Here is a 13,224-nt window from a genome sequence, read left to right on the forward strand (position 1 = left end):
TTTTTCAGATGAATGTGTCAACTGATTGTCTATGACACCCAGACATTTCAAAGCTCTGGGTGGTCAAATAACTGTTTACAAAAACAATGGAGTAGTTTGCTTGTTAAAATGCTAACAAACTGGTTGAGGAACTTGGTAATGTGGCTAAGATCCTTGGCTTTACTTGCTGTTATAAAAAATATTCTACTCAGACTATGGAGGATTGTTGAGTACAGAGCAGTGTGGATATTTTGCAAGAGCACTTTGAATCCTACACGCGTGGGTTTCCATTTCATGATGCTTTTTTCTTGCATTGTTATGTTTTCATTCTGGGGCTACCTGGAGTCGCCTTTAAAAGCTGGCTCATTCACAGGCAACACGTCACCAGCTCAAACCTTTCTTTCATTCTAATGTTAATCTATAACAAAATGTATTTTGAATTATTTGAATTAATTTTGTTGAAATTCGAATGGGTAATTTAAAAAAATAGAGCAATACTATGTTACCTCGTAATAGAGTGAATATGTCTGTCTTCTTCTCTCTCAGGTGATTAATATACAGTAATATACAGCTTCAAAACAAATGAAAGGACATAAAAGATTTGCTCCTCTAAATCTTTCCAGACTGCATGTATGTTTTCTCAAACCACACTTTATCATGAACAACACCTCAGAGAACTGCGTTCATTTCTACATGACTTTTTCATGTTTCTCAGTAAAGTATAGACCACTGCAGTGTGGCGTTGACAGGTGTCTGTGCTGCGTTTCAAGACACGACATTGAACAAAGTCGACTGGACTTTGCAATAACCCAGGTCCGTGTCAGTGATAAAGTGCAGCTATATGCTGAGATACGAGCAAAGACAAACTCATGCAGCTCCACCTTAGAGCAAAGCCAACAAAGTTTCAGCTGACTCCTCATCTTCCCTGGACATCTACAGAAGAAAAGTTGTGTTTTTTGTGTCCTGTGGGGTTGAAAGACGAAAATCTATTTACAAAAGCATGAAAATATTTTATCACTAGCAGCAGGGGCAGGAGTGTTTTAATGACCTGATCCACAGGCCTCTGGCTGGCTGTGGGCTTTCCCAAACTGCACCGAGCTCAGTGATCTGCCTGCCAACCCTTGGGGCAGCATTGAGATGAAACAGATAAGATAATTGTCTCTAATGAAACCCAGATTTCTGTGTATGTCTGGACCAGAACTAACTGGGCTGTTTCTTCTCCGTTTTCAGATATTTTTTTGGAAGGCAGGGGGTGGAGGTGGGGAGGTATTCCATATTGATCTCGAATTCGAAGAGAGATGCTGTAAGTCAGTGGGTAATTCAAACCAGAGCCCATGTACCAGCCCGTGGAGCTTTGGTACCGTTTGAAGTTCTGCGAGCGAACATGGCTCCATCAGCCCGCTGGACTCTGTTGTCATGACAACTCTAATTATCTTCCTTTACGGGCCTGGTTTTTACACAGGAAGGGAGCCATTATGTTCTTTGGGCATTTGCATCTCTCTGGGGCAAGTGTTAAAGGTCAGGAAAATGCACCAAAATAAGAGTACAAGAGAGCAAAGCAGTGCAATGGGAAAATAGGTGACTCATTGAAACACATCCAATCCAAAGCTTTGGCCAGATCTCTATTTTTTTATTTTTTTTTTATTTTTTGGAAACAATTCTTGAATTACTCACTGAAACATTTGTTTCCAAGGACAGTAGAAAAGATCCAGCTTTCTGTAGATTACAAAAAAGTCTCCCAACCAGAGGGAGTTGTTTTTTTTATGATGTCCACCATTTCAAATAACACTTCAATAACATTTTTTAAGCCTAAAGTCATCAACAGCTACAAAAAAAATACATATTTTCGTGAAACAAAATGCATACAAATGTGAAATCAATTGTACTATGAAGCAGCCAGCGACTCTTTTGAATCAGTATGTAATTTTATTAATGCCTCAGTTTTGCCCCACAGCAACACGTATCAAATAACAATGCATTATTTATTCTTTTAACGTGATAACACACTTGCAATGCAAAGCAAACACAGGACTATTTTTCCTGACGGGTTTCCAATTTTGTTCAGTTGTCTTCAGGGGGAAGGCACGTGCATTTCTTTGGAAAATGTTCTGTATCACCAGACTGATTGAGAAACAGCAGAACAAGGCTGGAAACTGAACTGCTGCTATCACATCACAGATGATGCCTTTGTTATAGCTGGGTGTATTTTTACAAAACAGAACCGGGACAGCATTTTAACATGAGAATTTGGTGCAGGAACACATATTTTATTTTTTCTTTCATACACTTTATAAATATCAACCAACTGAATCTGGCATAAACCTAAAAGTGAGGTGGTTATTGAAGCCTTGAGGTCTTCCAACAGTGCCTTCAAAACTATTCATACCTCTGAACTTTAATAAATGTTGGTATGTCAGAAAACACAAATGTCAGTGTGGGTTATTTGGATTATGTGACAGACCAACGCAAAGTTAGCTGTGAAATGGAAGAATTCCGAATTTTTGTTACGTAAAAATGTGATAGAAGTATATTTGCGCTCAAGTCAGCACTTTTTAAAATAGCTTTTTGCTGCAATTACAGCTGTAATATTTTTGCCCATCTAGAAACTGAAACTTTAGTCCAATCTCAAGCTCCATCAGGTTGGATGTAGGGCTTTGTAGCGTCAGCTAGATTTTCAAGTATATTTTTTTTCAGTTGGGTCTGCACTTTTTTTCCAAAAAAAAAAAAAGAAAGTAATATGCTTTTATATTCAAACCACTTGATTATATTCCAGCTGTATGTTTTGGTTACGTGTTCTGTGTGAAGGTTACTCTCCACCCTAGTCTCTAATCATTATCGGCCTATTTTCACATGAACTCTATCCAGCTTTTCTGTCCCTGCTGATCGGGGCATAACTGCATCCCAGCCAGCCCGTCACTTAAGGCAGAGCTCTCTGAGTTGTTCAGTACAGGAGATATTGTGTTTTAATTTAACCATGTGTTAAACTTCTCCTCAACTCCATCCCTGATATGTTGTGTTTCTTTGGTCTTCTTGCTGTTGCTGATGTTCCCTAACAAATATCTGGGGCCTTCGCAGAACAACTGTATTTATACGGAAATCAAATTACACACAGCTGGAGTTTGTTTGGTAGGTAAAATTATGCACAGGTTCTTGATTCTATAATACAGAGTCAGAATGAAATACATTGAAATGTCTGGATGTACTTATCAAAGGGTATGAATATTTTTGAAAGTTGCTAAATTTGAACATTCAGTAAATATTATAGCTGGAAAATCAGCGGCTGAAAGTAAAGTGAGTTCCGGTGCTGATTTTATCAGTGAGCATTGTGCCTGAATGAAGAGCCTTAAGTGGTGCCGCTCTGCCACGGGGTCACAGATAGCTGCGAATCAAAGAGGGAGCCAGAGGTTGACCAAACAAATGGTCCTGCCCCTGCCCCTCATGTAAAACTATCTGCCAAACACCAGTGGTCCTCTTTGAACTTGATTTAGCACTGAGGTCGCAAACAGAGGAGGATGAGGCCAGCAGCCTGACAGCATGCAGATAGAGGAGACAAATCGCACAGGCTTCTCAACAGGAGTGTCCTGCTTCAACACTGAGCTGGGCTGCTATTTTAAAGATTTTTAAATTGATGTTCAGTTTGTGTAATCAACAATGTGTATATTACAAACTCATTTACAATCACATTCAGTCATGAAGTAACAGTAAAAAAAAAAAAACAAGCTGTTTTCAAAAGGAAATTTGCATTCACAATCACCTTGATTAATTAGCAATGACAGCTATAAAAGTCAGTACAGTGGATTTTGTCAGCAGATTTTGCAATACATTCGTTGCATACAGGAGTTGACGACGTGCTTGTCATGTTTTTGGTCGCCTGACCTGGAAGCGTTGCGGTCAGCGAAGTCAGAGGTCTCCATCCAGCACCAAAACTCCTCCTTGGATGAGAGAAAATATTTAAATGAATCAGATCTCATGCACAAAATTAAAGCCAGGGGACATGTTATTTAAAATATACACATCATCTGTTGGTTACAACTCTGTTTTAAGGAAAATAATATTGTTGAAGAATTATGAATGCACTAAAAGGAGAATAAGTATGCCACATAGAATAGCTTTTTACTTTGCACCTTGAGCTGGAATCAGATGCGTTGTGAATTTAAGCCAGTAAAGTTAGCTGTTTCACAGGGTGAATGTTTTAACAAACAATTAAATATTGTTAATATTATTATGTAACGTTTTTGGTGTGTATTTTTATCGAGCAGATTTATCATTCGGTGTTCTTCTGTGCGTTCATTGATACCCGAACATCAACATGGACAGGGAACAAAGTTTTCCACTGATTTCCAGTTGGATTTTCCCCGCTTCCCCATGATCCCACTTCCCTGCTAAGAGCCTGATTATCTGAATGAGAGTAAAGTTAAAATGACACGAGGGGAATAAGGAGATCTTTGTAACTCTAGGTAACAACACATCAATTATGAGCATGAGATTAGACTCCTGGCTCTCAGTGCTGCCGGGGCCGGTGGGCCAGCAGGTTAATGAAGGCAATGGGATTAATACCCAGGGAGTTGAGCGCCTTTAGGGACAGGAGCAGGGATGCTGCATCATTAGAGGCCTGCTATACACCCGGGGGCAATATGCAAGGACCGCACATTTCACTCCATTGCCTCAATAAGGGACAGATTGTGCTCTGCCTAAATTCACGTGAAAGAGAAGACCGCTTAGATTAAAACCCATACAGGCTTTGTGTTGCTAATTTATTTGTGGAAATCATCTAGCAAATTTAGAGCCACTTTAATTATTTTCATCAGAATCATTCTTATGTGAAAACCTGTCAAAAATCAGTCCTGAAAGATGAATTATTTACCTATTACAGTGAAAGTTTCAGTCAGTAAAGAAGGAACAAAGAGATTTTGCATTTCTAACAAAAATAAAAATTATTTTCAAACTGAATAAAAACACACGCAAAGTCTATCGTTATCAACAAGCTTTCTGAGACTTATTTTCTACTAATTTGCTTTTAGTAAGAGAAGCATAAAGGCAAAGTAAAACAGAGATCCTAACACCCCTTTGGCAATCCACTGAGAAAACTCTTCCCACTAATGGGAAGAGCTCTCTCATTCAAACATTATCAAAGCTAACTTTATTCAAACTTTTTTTGACCTCTCTCTGGGATTTTTGGGATGGTTGTGGCCTGTTAGTGAAGTATGATATCAAACTGTAGCTCGGCATGGAAAGTTTGGAAGAAAATTGGGCCAAAGCATGGAGGAGTTCAAAGTGTTCAGGCGCCTGAGAACGTCAGTTTCTCAGACCAGAAACCCAACTCATCAAATCAATCAGAACACCTTAATGTGGCCCAGACTTTTTGTGTCACCTATCAGGCAACCACACTGGGTCTCCTAGCTGTCCACATCCCAGCCAACAAAGTAGGCTCAGCACCAAGCAGTGTTGGTGCTTGCTGTAGAACAGCCAGTGGACTGTTCCATGGCAAGAAGTAGCAGCTGCCCTCACCAGCTCGGGCTGTAACATCTTTAGAAAGTATTCAACTTTGGATTGCTTTGGAAACAAATGAAAAAAAAAAAAAAAAAGCAAAGAAAATTTGTTCTGAAACAAAGCGACTGAGGGTTGAATGAAGATCATATCAATGACAATATAAAAACATAAGTAAAACGTGGCAGAAACTTTATACAAAAATTAGACAAAGGTAAGAAAAGTGTACGATGTCGGAATCTTGAGAAGTTCTGGATGAGGCTTTTTGCGGTGCTGATTCATTTCATGTCTAATCCCGAATCTAAGAAATCTGCTGTTCTCAGGCAGCCAATTGGATGGAATTTGCAAAGCATGTGACCATGTCGCACAATTGAATACATTATTATTTTACACCACTTAATTGAATTCAGAGAGAGAAGAGATATGTACCCATTAGCTGTATTTCTATTATGTATTACTATGTATTACAAACGTGCACAAATCTTTTTCTGTTTTCTTCTAAAGTCAAAAAAACAAATTTTTGAGATTGCAGTGTTTCTATTAAATAAGGCACCGAATGAGCTTGTTCACCAGTCATTAAAAATCTTGGCAACAATGCAGGTAAACAGTTAGATATATTCATAATTCAACCATGATGAGACATCAACGTCTTATTCAGGTGTTAGAGCAACAAGCCCCTTAAACTTTGAAGTGTCTACATGTGCATCGTTTTGGGAAAAATTGTAGTCTGCAATTTTTCAGATGAGATTCAAAACATTCAAATAACACAACTTTTTATGAACTGTGTGATGCTTTAAGAGCTCACATTGTCTGAAAAAGAAACTAACAAAAACACCAAACATTCTCCCCTTACTACTTCATGTGGTTTATGCATTTAGTAATGTTCAGCTGTTGAGCAAGTGATGCAAAAAAAAATGTTTTCATTGCAATTTGGCGAAATACATCTATTTCGATATGGCTGAAAAGACTAGCGCAAAACGTTTTTATCAAACAATGAGTTTTTTCTAAATTAGCATGTTTCTATTGAGCAAATTTATTTTCGCAATTTGATTTTGCGCAATTCTATGGTTAATGGAAATCCATCTAATCATTGTTGTATATAAAACTTTGTTACCAGCTATTCTCCCCTTTAAAGCTTGCACACAAATAGAGATTCTCCAGAACAAAGACTCAGTATTCACTGTTTAAAGTTTGGACTAATCACGACTTAATTTTGGATTATTTTAAAAGCTATTGAATTAATAAAAATAAGTGTAGATTTGTGTGAGACACATTTGCAAACATTCGAATACTTTTGATCATAGCACCTCATGGTCATAAAAACTTTCAAACAAACGTTTGTTGTGGCTAACTGTGAAAAGGTCACATCTGAGGTGTTTGTGGCTGCTACAATAATCTAGAATTTAAGAGACTTTTGAATAACACAGAATGTTTAACATTTTTATGAGTCTGTGCATTTAATATAAGGACTCATGCTTATATTTTATGACTTTTATGAGATGCACAGCTCAGTTTCCAACCCTCTCTTCTTCCCTCAGGAAACAATACTTTGTGTTTCATGCTAAGACCAAGGCTACAGTTCCACCCCGTCCTGATTGAACATAAACAGAACCGTTTGAAATCACTGCTTTGGACTCCACTTCATCTGTATGTTTATACTTCCTGTAAGAGGCCCTCTATTTATGGACAACTGAGGAGCACAAATAATCATCGCTCTCAAGTGAAAGATCTGCTTTTATTATCTGCAAAGTTTTGCAATGCCTTTGTGTATGCTCACGCTGCCTTCTGATTGCCTGTTTATTATTCCAGCGTATCTGCTGAGCCAATTGGGAGGAGAGATCTGGCCAATTCTTAAAGGTGCCAAACCTTTTTCCAGCCCCTTTCCTGTTCGTGACATCATTGTGTATACCTCTGGAATACACCGATCCACGTCTGTTCTGCAGCCTGGGTGGCACACATCACGCAAAACAAAGGTTAAGCACAAGGTGCACACTCTGTGACTGTCATTTGGACGTCCTGGACTCAGTTAGACCAGAATCCCTCTGTCCCAATTTTATGGCCTGTGAGCTGCTTTCTGCGACTCGGTGCAGTCACAGATGAAATCACTCATTTATTCAGAGCAACTTGTGGTGGCAAGGCGAAAAGCATTCTTTTAAATTGACACTTGGTAATTCTTTTCTGAATTACCAGACTCTTTGTTTGCTTTTGCTGAACAATCCAAAGATTTTATAATTCTGTTTTTGTGTGCAATCAGTTGTCACAAAGGCAAGTTTTAAGACATAGGTTGTGTATAGCCATTCAAATAGCAGTTTCACAAAATGAAGGGCAACTTAATTCATTCAGAAGATTGTAGTCAATATTTGATTAAGCTCCTGCCCAAATAGCTCCTGAAGGTAGATCAGAATCAAGCAAAATTGTATAGAAAAACAGCGAACCAGTGGCCAGAGTAGGCAATTCCCTTCTAAAAAGCAAATTCTAGATTCTGAAACAAGTTCTGCTTCTACCAGAAAAGAGGCACATAATTATTTTAACTTTGTCTGAAGTAAAATGAATAACTAAACAATAACAACATTAAAAAGTTTCTGTTGCTTGGCTAAATACTTTGCGGGGAAAACTCACTGGCACATCTTTTAAAATATGTTTTTGGGTTCAGATCATAATCATATGCTTAGAAATTAGGTGTGGCCCCTTGTTCTTTGAAATACACCTGTGCCTCCATGTAAAATAAAATGGAATAAATAAAAAAGCATATTTATTGTGCATTTGAGACTCACGCATACCATAGAATCGAATGACAAAGTAAAGTTATTCAACATCAATAATTTGCCATGTATAAGCTCTGAATATATTAATTAAAAGTACCAAATCAGACGTTGGGATATACATTGGTCTGTTCAAATCTAAAAGCATGAAAGGTCAGATGACCAATGGTGGATAGAGGCTATAGAATATTTTATTAATTTTTAAGTATGTTCTAATTTTGCTGTTTTTGTCTAACTTCCTTCAAAAATACTTTCAGGAGGAAACATTGTCTACATCTGAAGGTAGCAGTTGTAGACGGAAAAACTTTTATATTATTTATTAACAATCTTCAACAAGGACATCATTTTCTGTGTACACTAACAAAATGCCCACTGAGTATCGTTTTTAAAAATAATTTACATTGTTTTTTGTTGGTTCCTACTTGTGTGAACAACTAAAATTCCTTTCACATTAAAACATGTTGCACCTTCTCAGCAATCAGTCACATTATCTATTTATTCAGCAGGTTTGGACTGTCGCTGTCTGTCTCTGTTTAGCCTCTCATCTGTTTTTGTGCTTTAAATCCGTAGCAGCATTTTTTTTAGCCTTGCAGCTCAACTTCTTAAATAACTACTATGTTAGCCCTGTTTCTAAGCCCACTCCAAGTCAGAATTATATATATATATATATATATATATATATATATATATATATATATATATATATATATATATATATATATATATATATATATATATATATATATCTTACACAGGGGGAATGCAATCATAGAGACTTTAATTCTAATTCACTATCAAACTAATATAAATAAATAAACAGTTAAGAGTCTATAATTTGACACTTGAAAGTACTGAACTGTTGAGGCTGAAATAAAAATATTTTGTACTAGTAAAAACTAATAAAATAAATGGTGCTGGTGTTTTGTATACTAGGGGCTATCTGACAATAATAATAATAATAATAATAATAATAATAATAATAATAATAATAATAATTAATAATAATAATAATAATTTTCCAGTTGAAACAGAAGAACCTTAAACATTTTTCTTCTTCTAAATATGATTTTTTTTTCAACAGTGAGAGCATGTATATTTATATAAACATCCATCTTTGACAGCTCTGCTGTAATGTGCGTCAGGCTCAATCCATCATTCGTTCTTTTTTTTCTCAAAGGTTGGATGATAAATCTTTGCCCCGTTTCTCGGATACTCTCCCCCTTTTAGGGCCTCCTTCTTCTTCCAGACACAGTCACACACACACACACACCCCCCCCCCCCCACACACACACACACACACACACCCTACGAAGTAGCTCCACTAGACTTCGACTGAAGCAGGACCTTTTCGTGTTGGATTCTTTTCAAAACATCCTGTCCTTCATTTGAGCGTTTTGCGTTACAGCCAAACATACAAGCAAGTCCCCACACAGCCACGAGTAGCGGCAGGCTCTCCCCCTCACTGTTTTCATCTTACCTTTTATAGTCTGAGCAAAGGCAGCCGGTCAGATCCGGGTTGTTTCCTGGAGATATTCCCTTTTAATAATCCAAATCAATATCAAATTTGAGGTGATTATTGAAAGTGCTTCTTTAAAGGTCAGAGAAAGAGGGCCGAAACCGAGCAGCTCGGAGCTCTCTCTGCAGAGCTATGCGCTGCCCGGCGAGCCTCTGCACACTCTGAACATCTGCTCATTTCACGTGACTTTTTTTAAAAATACTAACATCTGTTCTAAATAGGTTTCATTCTGAGCCTCTGCATCGTGTCAGTTGCCAACTCCTCTCTTCTGAGAGAAGGGGAAGGAACTTTTTTTTTTTTTTTTTTTACATTGCATGAGGGGCTGCAATTGATGAAATGCTTTCAAAAACGATGAACTTTTTATACCACCAAAACAGCTCAGAATGTGTTCCTTTCCCTGAGCTGAATTCCCAGCCGCTCTCTCAGTCCTGGCCCCGTGTGCTTTGCTCCGTGTTTGTGCCTTTACGTGCAGACTTCTAGCCGCGCACCTTCGCGGCCTTCTTGGGTTTCATAGACATCTGGGAATTCCATACATGCCTCGCGAGCCAATTACACACCTACGACCGCGCGCGCACTTTGATTTGGACAGCGAGGAACATTTTCCCAGATCGGCGGAGATCAATCACTACGCGATAACAGTGGCCACTGAAAGATTTATTTACTGACAATAATCGGGAGTGCCATATTTGTCAGGGGCGATGCGCATGCGGATCGCCAGGTTCACACGAAAAAAAAAAAAAAAAAAGCTTGGTGCTGCTAAAAACTTACATGCAGGATAAAATAAAGCTCCTGAACGTTCAAGCAAGAGGCTGGGCCACTAGCAGGCTGACATGACCTCAGTATAACTTACTTACAAAAGAGAGCTGCAGGCACAGACTTTAATCCAACTGTAAACACAGCGAGGAAAAGAGAGACTGGGAACGCTTTTAGATATTTAATTAAAATGTAATTCTGTAAAAGCAGGGATTTTTTTTAAAGCTGCAGTCTGCCAATTCTTTAATAAAACGCCTCCTAAATTTAATCAGTTGTATTTAAAAAAAAAAAAAAAGAAAGAAGAAGGAGTTACGAGGAACCTATCAAATTTTTTTGGTCATTATTTTCAAATTCTGCGCCAGCAGTAGACAGGTTTCTTTCTAACTATTTTGCACTCGAAAGCAGCCAAGTGCAAACCCAGTGATCTATACAATGCAGCTCATGTGGTGTCATTCATTTTTATCCAAGTACCCAAGTGTAAGCGCATTTCATATCAGGCACGCATGAAATCTTCATAATTTATATACCAGTTTTCTGAGAATTATCGTACAAATTAATATAATAAAACTTGGGGGTAAAAAAAAAAGTCAAAGTGATGTCAAAGTGATATTTCCCATCGTCTTTTTCTTTATTGCAAAAACATATACAAACATTTACTGAAAACAAGGTAATATAAAAAATGGAATGAGTTTTTTTTTTTTTTTACTTCTTTTTCCATTCCAGACACAGGATTTATTTCTCAAGGCAACAGGTTTCACCAATAAATAAATAATTGCATTCTGAAAGTTCTCTTTCTCTCTGCCTTTCTTTTTTTTCTCTTTTCTTTCTTTTTTTTGCACAGGTTAATTCCACAAAGTCAGCCGTGAGCCATGTAATTTGATCTCCACAGAAATAAGTCCAAATGTATGCATTCAACAAGGTAGAGAAAGAAATAAAAATGACATATATTTGTAACATTCGTTACATTCAACAACATGAAAGCTCATTAAAATGGGGCCCCAGCAATAGGGACCTCTTCCTCTTTCCACACACACACACGCGCGCACGCATGCACGCATATATATATATATATATATATCTATCTATATATATATATATATATATATATATATATATATATATATATATATATATATATATATATATATATATATATATATATATACACACACAGTCCTCATGCATGCAGAGCCACAGAGTCGTCTTTGGTTTGGTTGATCCCATGTTTCCAGCATTGGACTCCTCCAGAATATCCCTTCAGAATTTCATAGATTCAGCAGTCACCTGTAGGTTAGATAACGGGTTATTTGCCATGAAACTTTGCAGAGAGGCAAACTAAGCTTTCAACTACTGGATTATGAGGTTGCATAATATTTTCAGAATCCCTGGCAGCACTTTTTGTCAGTTATGGGTCATGCATATTAGTAGAACAAAACTTAAGCGTACCATTTTGGGCAAAAGGAATAATAATAATAATAATAAAAAGTCTCCAGATGTTAGTGAGATGTAGACATGGACCAAGCTCCCTCCATCCTCCACACGGAGAAGGCATAGCTCAGCCTCTCATGAGCCACATAGCTGCAGCTTGACATCTTGGAGTCCAGCTCGTCGCTCTGCAACACCTGGCAGAGGAAGTCGATGTACCTGGCAGCGAGTTTTAAGGTTTGTATTTTGCTCAGTTTGTCCGAGGGCAGCGTGGGGATAATCTTCCGCAGGGCCGCGAACGCCTCGTTTAGGGACTGGGTCCTCTGTCGCTCCCGGACGTTGGCCATCACCCGCTGCGACTGGAGCTCCTCGAAGGACTGGGGACTGCTGCTGCCGGACTTCTTCCCTCTTTTCCCCGGTGTCGGGCTGTCCGAGTCGTCCCCGCTTTTCCTGCTCGTCCTCCGCTTCCTCCCGCCGCCTCTCTTCGGCTGCCTGTCCGGCTCCCCCTCGCTGTTGCTCAGGCTGTCCACAGGAGAGACGGGGGAGCTTCCCGACTCTTCCCCCAGATTTTCCTCAGACATCTCCCACCTGAGAAGACGTAGGGCCAGAGAGGGGTCCGAGAATTCACTCCCCTCTCATGAGAAGTCTGGGAGATGGTCCACCTGAAGATCCACCGCAAAACAATCCATAAATAGGTTCCTTGGAGGAAAAAACTCTTCTGTTAGTTGAGAAACTTAAGAACTTCTTATAGGCTACATGTAGTAAACTTTTTTGTTGTTTGGGAGAACATGATTGGCTGAGAAGTTGAAATACGCGAATTGAGGGGCGGGAACATCCGAGAAACTGTTTGAGAAGCTCTGCAGAAAGCTCAAGTTTCTTTGTTAAACTTTTTAGAAATGCAACTTAAATTTTAATGTGGCAAAAATACAAATTTAGAGCAAAAAATCAATTGACAAAATGAATCTTGTGTTTGATGAGTTCATTCCGTACAACGTGACGTGTTTCAACCCTTTATTTAGGTTCATTTAGATGATTATAATTTACAGCTAATGGAAATGAAACCAGAGGAGTAAACAAACAAACATTATAGTATGTGTTGTGCAATATGGTGAAGACTGCTGACTCGACAGTTGCCCAGCAGACAGTCATTGACACCCTAGGGTAAACCACAAAATGGCATTACTAACAAAGATGGACATTCACACATTGCTATATAAGTAGATATTTGTGGGAAGTTGAGTGGAAGAAAAAAAGTGTAGTTAAAAAAGGATGGGCAAGCAATAGGGATAACTGCAGAGCTAC

The 13,224-nt window shown here is 38.4% G+C and overlaps 1 protein-coding gene and 1 long non-coding RNA gene across 2 annotated transcripts; both read right to left on the bottom strand.

Moving 5' to 3' along the window:
- Positions 1 to 1,588: 1,588 nt before the first annotated feature.
- Positions 1,589 to 9,965, bottom strand: LOC116714342 (uncharacterized). Its single transcript, XR_004338042.1, has 2 exons — positions 9,706 to 9,965; positions 1,589 to 3,911 (listed from the first exon to the last, which is right to left on the bottom strand). It is a non-coding gene; the product is annotated as an uncharacterized LOC116714342 (long non-coding RNA).
- A 1,680-nt stretch (positions 9,966 to 11,645) lies between these two features.
- twist1b (twist family bHLH transcription factor 1b) lies at positions 11,646 to 12,688 on the bottom strand. The gene is made up of 2 exons (XM_032555128.1): positions 11,944 to 12,688; positions 11,646 to 11,781 (listed from the first exon to the last, which is right to left on the bottom strand). The coding sequence occupies exon 1, from the start codon at positions 12,501 to 12,503 to the stop codon at positions 11,994 to 11,996; it is 510 nt and encodes a 169-aa protein (XP_032411019.1). The 5' UTR covers positions 12,504 to 12,688; the 3' UTR covers positions 11,646 to 11,781; positions 11,944 to 11,993.
- Between the last annotated feature and the right edge of the window lie 536 nt (positions 12,689 to 13,224).

This window comes from Xiphophorus hellerii, chromosome 3 (genome assembly GCF_003331165.1).
Source record: "Xiphophorus hellerii strain 12219 chromosome 3, Xiphophorus_hellerii-4.1, whole genome shotgun sequence".
Classification (NCBI taxonomy): Eukaryota; Metazoa; Chordata; class Actinopteri; order Cyprinodontiformes; family Poeciliidae; genus Xiphophorus; species Xiphophorus hellerii.

Coding starts and splice junctions, on each gene's coding strand:
- twist1b (XM_032555128.1), bottom strand. CDS start 12,503: ATGTCTGAGGAAAATCTGGGGGAAGAGTCGGGAAGCTCCCCCGTCTCT.